This window comes from Oncorhynchus clarkii, chromosome 4, assembly GCF_045791955.1.
Source record: "Oncorhynchus clarkii lewisi isolate Uvic-CL-2024 chromosome 4, UVic_Ocla_1.0, whole genome shotgun sequence".
NCBI lineage: Eukaryota > Metazoa > Chordata > Actinopteri > Salmoniformes > Salmonidae > Oncorhynchus > Oncorhynchus clarkii.
This window is the reverse complement of record NC_092150.1, coordinates 45,855,520-45,866,089: the sequence shown is the minus strand read 5'-3', so window position 1 is coordinate 45,866,089 and position 10,570 is coordinate 45,855,520. Positions and strand designations below refer to the sequence as shown.

General features: G+C 43.2%; 1 protein-coding gene across 3 annotated transcripts in view; it reads left to right on the top strand.

The window, feature by feature from the left end:
- The first annotated feature begins 1,334 nt into the window (after positions 1–1,334).
- The window catches only part of LOC139406881 (AP-2 complex subunit alpha-2-like), a 60,650-nt gene continuing 51,414 nt past the window's right edge, over positions 1,335–10,570 (top strand). For all 3 annotated transcript variants that reach the window (XM_071150007.1, XM_071150006.1, XM_071150005.1), the window contains exon 1: positions 1,335–2,141. In XM_071150007.1, coding sequence (XP_071006108.1) covers positions 2,075–2,141 — 67 coding nt within the window. In that variant the 5' untranslated portion in view covers positions 1,335–2,074. The remainder of the gene's footprint in view (positions 2,142–10,570) is intronic.

Genomic DNA, 10,570 nt, shown 5'->3' with positions numbered 1-10,570 from the left:
TAAGATGCTAATGTTTGTATAAACTCTACACATTTGTGTTCTGTGTGTGTCACTGAATAGGCTGATAGATTAGATTACATGAGTTTATTAGTCAGATGCACAGGGTCGCAGGGGTATTAAGTCTGGGGGACATGGGGAGCAGCTGGTCTAGGGGTAGCCTAGTGGTTAGAGTGTTGGACTAGTAACCGGAAGGTTGCAAGTTCAAACTCCTGAGCTGACAAGGTACAAATCTGTCGTTCTGCCCCTGAGTAGGCAGTTAACCCACTGTTCCTAGGCTGTCATTGAAAATAAGAATTTGTGCTTAACTGACTTGCCTAGTTAAATAAAGGTTAAAAAAAGGGGTAGAAGCTATTGGCCAGTCTCACAGTTTTTGCCACGATGCTACTATACTGCCAATACTATAAGGCGCGACTATACTGTACTGCGCCTTCTTAACCATGGTGTCCTTCTGGTTTGACCATTTCAGTTCCTCTGAGATTTGTAAGAAGAGGAACTTGACGTTTTTGACCATCTCGAGGCTGCTTCATTGATGAGGATGGAGGTGTGCCCAGCTTGGTTCCTTCTGAAGACCACAATCAGCTCCTTTGTTTTGCTGACGTTGAGTGAGATGTTGTTTGCCAGGCATCACACCGTCAGAGTGCCTACCTTCTCTCTGTAGGCCGCCTTGTCACTGGTAGTATTCAGGCCTACTAATATTATGTCATCAGCGAACTTGATGATGGAGTTGGAACTGTGAGGCTATGCAGTTGCGGGTATATAGGGAGTACTGGAGGGGACTGAGGATGCACCCTTGTGGGGTCCTGTGTTATGGATCAGTGTGGTGGTGGTAATGTTGCCTACCTTCACCACCTGGGGACGGCCCGTCAGGAAGTCCTCTTGGGAGGAGTTCAGTCCCAGGGCCATGAGCTTTGTGGTGAGCTTAGAGGGCACTATGGTGATACCCCATTTCATGGGTGTACAATCCATAGGTTAGGCTGCACAGTGTAATATGAATTTTCAATATACTGGCTAACTGGTGAGATTAATGTTGCTCATTTCAGTGGTTTAAGAGCTAAGACGCTAATAGTTGTGTAATTTTTTTTTAGTCAAATTAACAAATAATTGTCTTTTGTTGAAGTTATATAACAACATTCCCACCTTGTTTTGCATTATCTAGTCCAATTGTAGCATGATTACACAATTTGTATCTGTTTGCGTCAGTTTCAATGGGGAACTGTTATTTTGAAGGCGAACCGCGGATTCCGCTATTGTTGCTTACGCGAATGATGTTCACAACACACTGGTGAGTACAAGACGAAGGAAAAAGAAGCGCCGGAGTCTGCGCAAAACGAACACGTCTCGTGGTCGCGCTGCTTGTGCTGTCACGAGCCTTGTCCAAGGCTACCGAGTAGTGAATTGACATAAATTATTGACGACATCGAATTGCCTTCGTTTAGCCATCGGACATACGTCATTATTGGAATAGATACATTGTGGAAATACGATGGTATGCTGACTGATCACGGTCAACTAGTGATGTTTTCCAAGATTTGATATAGCTAGCTAGCCAGCTAACGTTAGCTGTTTAGCTAGCTTGCGTGCGTGACTCACTGACAGTCAGAGATCAGACTGAGTGGCATTTTTTTGGCATTGTGCTTTTTCTCTGATATCTGGATATATAACGTTAATATATTTAGCGGGTAGATGTAGTTAGTTACAACTGCGTGTACTTTAACCGTCATCTGGTCGTGAACGAAGAGAAGGTTTGAATGAATTTGCTAGCCAGCGGAAACGTCGGCTAGTTAACACGGATACACTTGGAGTAACCATACTGCTAGTTTGCTGAATTGATCAACGGCACTGTCATCCAAACTAGCTAATCTACATTGCTAGCAAGCTATTATAAACCTGCTGTCTTTGGTAAAACGCCAAGGAACATAAACGGTTAAAAGTTGGTTAGCTGGCTAACTAGCTAGGAAACAAGCTAACACACCCTGCACTGTAACACCTAAACGCCAGCTGACGTTTGATAGCTGACCATCGACAATTCATTTTTTTACGGGAAAGGCCGGAGTGAGGACAGAAACCAGCAAAAATGCCGGCTGTGTCGAAGGGAGATGGGATGCGCGGATTAGCGGTGTTCATTTCGGACATACGGAATTGTAAGTGTCTTTTTCCATCATTGATTGGCTTTTCAACGTGCCATGTTATTATAAACATTTGCATGGTGGACGACATTTGATCAACAGACATTTGTTTTCAACTGTACCCTGAAATGTAGTGGTGTAAAGTAAAACAGCTAGCTCAATGGTAAAGAGAGAGGGGTTATAACTATGGAGAGGTCATTCGCGGGTACAGTTGCTGCTGCACCGCATCCCTTTTCCATTTGCGCTGTCTACTACTGTGCTTGGTGGTTATACACGGTCGACCGTGATGATGTGTTGTGTGTCAGACTCGTAGCATACTACTAGGCCGCTACTCATGAGATGCTGTCACTGCTGTTCACGTCACCCGTACCAGAACAGAAGCAGAGTAGCTGACTTGTTATCGCGATAGGCCACCAGGGTTAATTTTGCCCAGTTTTTGTTGTTGTGATAATACATTTATCAGGCAGTCGCATAGGGCGAAATGTAGCAGGGCTGGATGGATAGTTATGTTGTATCGCTGTTGAGAGAGAACGTTACAGTAGCTAAACCAACCGGTTGAACTACTGGGTCGATTAGAATTGGTCGCCACTCGCAGCGTAGTAGTCGATCATGTGTTTGCGCCTACCTTGTTTAGTGATATTAATGTATTGTCAATAGTTGGAATAATATACAAATGTTGCTAATCCAGTTTTTCTAATTTGAGGCCTGGTTTATTCCGAGTGCATTGTCTGTCATAGCGCACACATACACACCCATACATTATACAGATATTGTGCATGACACTGCCATTTTTCATAACCACTGTCATGATAGAGCAGAATAATCTTTCTCACTCACTCAAAATACACACACACACCGTGTGCACATTAACCCTTACAAAAAAAAGATTGCAGTCAGAGTGCAGTATAACTGCAGTATGCTGCAAATACTGTGTCCAATATAATTTTTTTACTGCAATAGAAATACCACAGTCGGCTGCAGTTACTGCACTTTTACTGCAGTTTCAAACCGGCAATCTTTTTTTGTAAGGGAAAATGCAGGCTTTAAGAATACTAGACAGTGTCTTGCTTGCAGCTTGTTTCATGTAAAGCTGGCCCTTACAAAAAAGTGCAGTAACAGCAGTCGACTGTGGTATTTTAGACGCAGTTATACTGCAGCTACACTGCAAAATTATTGCAGTAAAAAAAAAATGCATTGTTCTTCAGTTTACTGTGCTCTGACTGCAATATTTTTTCATAAGGGGGCACCGCATGGCATTTAGGGTACCTTGCCCCTCTTTCAAACATGATAAACAACAGAAACAAGACCTGAAGAGGTTACAAGACAAGTGGTGTTGTGGGGTTAGCATAAGATTGATTTGGAATAGACTGCTGTCTGAGATCACAAAATGACATCATAGTAGTCCAGATTGAAAAGTTGGAAAACTCAAACAGCACACGCATTACCTTAGTCCAGCGTCTAAACTGAAATTGCAAGGACTGCCTCTATTTGAAATGGAAACAGTCACACACTAATATCTTGAATTTCACCCTTATTCACCCCAGCCCCTCCCTCCTCTGTCCCACCTCCAACTCTTGTCCTCTTCCCATCCATCCCTCTGATGATTTGTACAGTATGGCTTTTCCTCTCTTCTCCCTCTGGAACGTTGTGTTCTCCTTGATCTCTCCTTCCCTACTGTTCCCCAATTTAGTCGCTGTTCCTGTTATTCTATTAGTTAACTCTCAAGTTCTTTGCTTATTTATTTATTCCTCATAAATACATAGCCTAATTCTCCAACATTCACCCTATCTAAGAACTTTACACATGCTAGGCCCTATTTCTTTCAAGTTACTCAATATACTACTCACCCCTTTCTTTCCCCCACATGGCCCTATTCCCTTTATGAGATATGAAGGAGAGTCTGAGGAGTGGAGAAGCAATTCTCATTCCTTCCTTGCCTTGCCTTCCGTTGTGGCTGGCAACGTGACATTCCTGGTCCACAACTCAAATTGACTGTAAATATCACAGTTAGCCAACCCAGTAAACCACAAACTTATCTTCTAAAACATATTACACTATTGAATAAGGCAACCAAACCACATTGCACTCTTGAATAATTCAACAATTCACAAGCAGGTGCAGACAATTTAAAAGGTATATTTTCTCCTCTGTAGTCTACACTCATTACATTTTAGCTTCATTTTAGCTTCATTTTAGCTTGTTCATCAAGTCACGTTAGCTTTAAAAAAACAACAACAATTAACCCTCTCATACGAATATAAAAGTACAGTAGGCCTACCTTACAACATTACAATAAATCAGACATTTTTTATCAATATCATGCAAATGTTGTAAAAGCAAATTGTGACTGAACAGGGGTGTAAGTGAATTCACTGTGGAGTTGCAATGAGCTGTTTTATGTGTAAGCCCATACCTGCCACACAAAATAAATTCTTAATGATTTGTGAAGGTGCACAATTAGTCTGTGCTTCAGTCTGATCAACTGTAGCCTACTGATATCGACCACAGCTACAGGTAGCCTAGAGAAGCCTATGCACTCTGATCTCATCTGGACCAAGGGGAAAGAAACGTCATATTTTTATAGCCTAAGCTTTGTATTTATAGAATCAAATATTTCCATTTTATTTGTGTTGTTGGAGAATATGATCAAATTTGGTTTATATTAAAACTTTGGGTGCTACGTTACAGGAGACAAAGGGCTGTGAGACAGGTTTAATCCGTGACACTTGAAAAGTGGGATGGTACGGTGTAACAGACGCTGAACAGCAGAGGGACTAATGATCTTGGAGATGGGGGGGGAGGTCCGATTTTTTTTTTTTTTTGCTGCCCCTCCACTCGGAGGGGCAGGTCATGAGTGGACAGCCAAAACCCTCTGCCCGAGACGATGCCGGGGTCCGGTAGCGGTTTGCTTGTCGTCGATACCTGGAGATGGTCTTGAGAAGAGCCAACCGGGCTCTCTTCCAGGTATGGCAACAGCGGAGGACAAACATCTGGGCCGAAGGTATGCCGACCTCTTGCTCCGGGAAGAGTGGGGGCTGATACTCCAGGGAACACTCGAAATGCGAGAGCCCGTTGGCAGCCTGAAGGAGTGGGCCCACTCCAGGACCTAGGAGCGGACAGCATCATGTACAAACATCTGGTTATGATGTTTCCCAGCCGAACTGCCACACTGGGAACACTGCGCCTCACTGACCTGCTTCTCTATTCCCCAGCTGAGTGCCGTCGCCAGACACGAGGTGTGAAGGATGGTCACGAGGTGGGAAGGATGGTCACGAGGTGGGAAGGATGGTCACGAGGTGGGAAGTTAAACCGGGTGAAAAGCAGGGCACGCATAGCTTGCCTGAAATTGAGCCACTTGGCGGTGCGAAGATATTCCAGGTTCTTGTGGCCCGTCCACACAATGAACGGATGTTCCCGCCACCTCCAACCAGTGTCTCCACTTCTCCAACGCCATCTTCACCGTGAGAAGCTCACGATCGTAGTTCCTCTCCATGGCGTTGAGGCGATGGGAGGAGGGGCAGGCATGTAATTTGAGGTCCATGGCAGAACGCTGGGACAGGACAGCCCCCACTCTGCTTTTACTAAAAGCTGGTTCTCCAGGAGGCTGTGGAGGGCCTGTTGGACATGGAGCACGTGTTCTTGGGCTGAGTGGGAGAAACAAGGATGTTATCGAGGTAGACAAATTAACCGGTTCAACATGTTCAAATGGCACGACCAGGTATTTGTAGTGGCCGCTGGCTGTGTTGGAGGTAGTCTTCCACTCGTCCCCTTCCAGTATCCAGTTCCTGGTACTCCGCGATTATGGCGGAGAGGTCCGGGGCAACCTCCGAGCCCACAGGAAGATATCCCGGGGCAGGCTGTGCTGACTTCAGACAATGGGCGTGGCAGAACAGGCTCCTAATAATGGCACCAGCAGTTCAGTCGGAGGGGATTGTATTGCTGGAGCCAAGGGAATCCCCTTTACCACAGAAACCTGAAGAGACTTAATCAACATAAATTGGATTGCCTCGCTGTGGTTCCCTGACACTCGCGACAGGGTACTGTCCCTGCTACATTCTCCCTGCTACATTCTCTAAGCCACCCATCGATCCGCATGGTCAAGGCTATGAGGGAGTCAAAGTCCGTGGGCAGCTCCCGGGCTGCGAGCTTGTCTTTGATCACCTTCGATAATCCGTGAAGGAACATTTCGAACAATGCTTCCGGGTTCCAGGCACTCTCAGCCACCAATGTGCTAAAATCCACCGTATAGTCTGCCACACTACGGGATTCTTGACATAGCTGGAGCAGCTTATGAGCAGCCTCTCTCTCCCGGACAACAGAGAATCAAACACCTTCCGAACATCCGTCACTAACTCCTCAAGACTGAGGCAGACGGCGGACTCTTGCTCCCACACCGCCGTATCCCCGGCGAGTGCCCTCCCGGACGTCAGCGTTATGATGTACTCTATCCTTGAGCAGTCCGAGAGGAATGAAAAAGGCTGCAGCTCGAAGGCGAGGGAACACTGGGCGAGAGAAGCCCGGCAGGTTCCATATTCTCCAGCATAGCGCTCCGGAGTAGGTAAGCAGGGTTTTTATGACACTGGGGTAGGCTGGGAGGTTACTGGTGTGACCCGCTGCCCAGTAGGGAATCGGAATTGCTCCAGCAATGTATTGAAAGCCTGGTCATGGTGTTCTGCCAGGGTATGGAGTTCCTCTATAAAGACATTGTAGTAGCTCCTCGTGTTTTCCAATGGTGGCTCCTTGCAGGGAGACAGCATTATGGAGCTGGTCTGAGTCTGCTTGGTCAGTCATGGTTAGTTCGTACTATCAAAACTAGAGGTCGACCGATTATGATTTTTCAACGCAAATACTGATTTATTGGAGGACCAAAAAAGCCTATACCGATTAATCAGCCATTAAAAAAATAAAATCATATATATTTGTAATGAAGACAATTACAACAATACTCAATGAACACTTATTTTAACTTAATATTATACATAAATAAAATCAATTTAGTCTCAAATAAATAGTGAAACGTGTTCAATTTGTTTTAAATAATGCAAAAACACAGTGTTGGGGAAGAAAGTAAAAGTGAAATATGTGCCATGTAAAAAAAAAAGCTAATGTTTAAGTTCCTTGCTCAGAACATATGAAAGCTGGTGGTTCCTTTTAACATGAGTCTTCAATATTCCCAGTTAAGAAGTTTTAGGTTGTAGTTATTATAGGAATTATAGGACTATTTCCCTCTATACCATTTGTATTTCATATACAGTGCCTTGCGAAAGTATTCGGCCCCCTTGAACTTTGCGACCTTTTGCCACATTTCAGGCTTCAAACATAAAGATATAAAACTGTATTTTTTTGTGAAGAATCGACAACAAGTGGGACACAATCATGAAGAGGAAAGACATTTATTGGATATTTCAAACTTTTTTAACAAATCAAAAACTGAAAAATTGGGCGTGCAAAATTATTCAGCCCCTTTACTTTCAGTGCAGCAAACTCTCTCCAGAAGTTCAGTGAGGATCTCTGAATGATCCAATGTTGACCTAAATGACTAATGATGATAAATACAATCCACCTGTGTGTAATCAAGTCTCCGTATAAATGCACCTGCACTGTGATAGTCTCAGAGGTCCGTTAAAAGCGCAGAGCGCATCATGAAGAACAAGGAACACACCAGGCAGGTCCGAGATACTGTTGTGAAGAAGTTTAAAGCCGGATTTGGATACAAAAATATTTCCCAAGCTTTAAACATCCCAAGGGGCACTGTGCAAGCGATAATATTGAAATGGAAGGAGTATCAGACCACTGCAAATCTACCAAGACCTGGCCGTCCCTCTAAACTTTCAGCTCATACAAGGAGAAGACTGATCAGAGATGCAGCCAAGAGGCCCATGATCACTCTGGATGAACTGCAGAGATCTACAGCTGAGGTGGGAGACTCTGTCCATAGGACAACAATCAGTCGTATATTGCACAAATCTGGCCTTTATGGAAGAGTGGCAAGAAGAAAGCCATTTCTTAAAGATATCCATAAAAAGTGTTTAAAGATAGTTTGCCACAAGCCACCTGGGAGACACACCAAACATGTGGAAGAAGGTGCTCTGGTCAGATGAAACCAAAATTGAACTTTTTGGCAACAATGCAAAACGTTATGTTTGGCGTAAAAGCAACACAGCTCATCACCCTGAACACACCATCCCCACTGTCAAACATGGTGGTGGCAGCATCATGGTTTGGGCCTGCTTTTCTTCAGCAGGGACAGGGAAGATGGTTAAAATTGATGGGAAGATGGATGGAGCCAAATACAGGACCATTCTGGAAGAAAACCTGATGGAGTCTGCAAAAGACCTGAGACTGGGACGGAGATTTGTCTTCCAACAAGACAATGATCCAAAACATAAAGCAAAATCTACAATGGAATGGTTCAAAAATAAACATATCCAGGTGTTAGAATGGCCAAGTCAAAGTCCAGACCTGAATCCAATCGAGAATCTGTGGAAAGAACTGAAAACTGCTGTTCACAAATGCTCTCCATCCAACCTCACTGAGCTCGAGCTGTTTTGCAAGGAGGAATGGGAAAAAATTCAGTCTCTCGATGTGCAAAACTGATAGAGACATACCCCAAGCGACTTACAGCTGTAATCGCAGCAAGAGGTGGCGCTACAAAGTATTAACTTAATGGGGCTGAATAATTTTGCACGCCCAATTTTTCAGTTTTTGATTTGTTAAAAAAGTTTGAAATATCCAATAAATGTCGTTCCACTTCATGATTGTGTCCCACTTGTTGTTGATTCTTCACAAAAAAATACAGTTTTATATCTTTATGTTTGAAGCCTGAAATGTGGCAAAAGGTCGCAAAGTTCAAGGGGGCCGAATACTTTCGCAAGGCACTGTACCTTTGACTATTGGATGTTCTTATAGGCACTATAGTATTGCCACCCTAATCTCGGGAGTTGATAGGCTCGAAGTCATAAACAGCACAATGCTTGAAGCACAGCGAAGAGCTGCTGGCAAATGCAGGAAAGTGCTGTTTGAATGAATGCTTACGAGCCTGCTGTTGCCTGCCACCGCTCAGTCAGACTGCTCTATCAAATCATAGACTTAATTAGAATATAATAAACACATTAATACGAGCCTTAGGTCATTAATATGGTCAAATCCGGAAACTATAATTTCGAAAACAAAACGTTTATTCTTTCAGTGAAATACGGAACCGTTACGTATTTTATCGAACGGGCGGCAACCCTAAGTCTAAATATTGTTGTTACATTGCACAACCTTCAATGTTATGTCATAATAATGTAAAATTCTGGCAAATTAATTAGACTTTGTTAGGAAGAAATGGTCTTCACACAGTTTGCAACGAGCCAAGCTGCCCAAACTGCTGCATATACCCTGACTCTGCTTGCACAGAACGCAAGAGAATTTCCCGAGTTAAATGAAATTCATGTTAGCAAGGCAATATTAACTAAATATGCAGGTTTAATTTTTTTTACTTGTATATTGATTTTAAGAAAGGCAGTGATGTTTATGGTTAGGTACATTGGTGCAACCACGGTGCTTTTTTTCGCGAATGCACTCGTTAAATCGTCACCCGTTTGGCAAAGTAGGCTGTGATTCGATGATAAATTAACAGGCACCGCATTGATTATATGCAGCGCAGGACAAGCTAGATAATCTAGTCATATCATCAGCCATGTGTAGTTAACTAGTGATTATTTTAAGATTGATTGTTTTTTATAAGGTAAGTTTAATGATACTAGCAATTTACCTTGGCTCCTTGCTGCACTCATGTAATAGGTGGTCAGCCTGCCACGCAGTCTCATCGTGGAGGAAAAGAAGACGGGTATAAATACACGGGGGATAATGCGGAAGATGGGCGACACCTGGAGGGGGGTGAAGACGAGCACAAAGACTGGTGAAACAGATCAGAGTGTGACAGTTGTCTATGTAAAGGATTTTAATGTTTCGATCCTCCCTATAGCCAGGAGTTTGTCTGGATTTATTGTTTTACCATATGACCTAATTTAGAACAAATCTGGTCCCATCATAGCGCATATGAAACTGCTTTTTACAGCTGATTTATTACTATGACATACACTACAACTAGTGTCTGGAGTTGGTTAGATTAGGCTACTGGGTTCAAATGCCTTCTGTTTTAAATTTTTACTGTATGTATATTATTTTACTGCTCTAGGGATATAATTATTGTTTGGATAATCTTATTTACTATTATGTATTGATTTGTACCTTTACATTTTTTCACTCTTTATGTGCTGCGGAGAACACCGGAAGAAGAATTACCACAGTGAATTATTGTAATGTTTGTGTGAATTAATCCCATAAGAGATGGGTTGCCAATAGGCAATTTGACACGAAAATAAAATGTAATTCATTCACCAGATCAGTCACAAACTGGGTTGTAAAAAAAAACATTTCCTCCCACCACTCTGGGA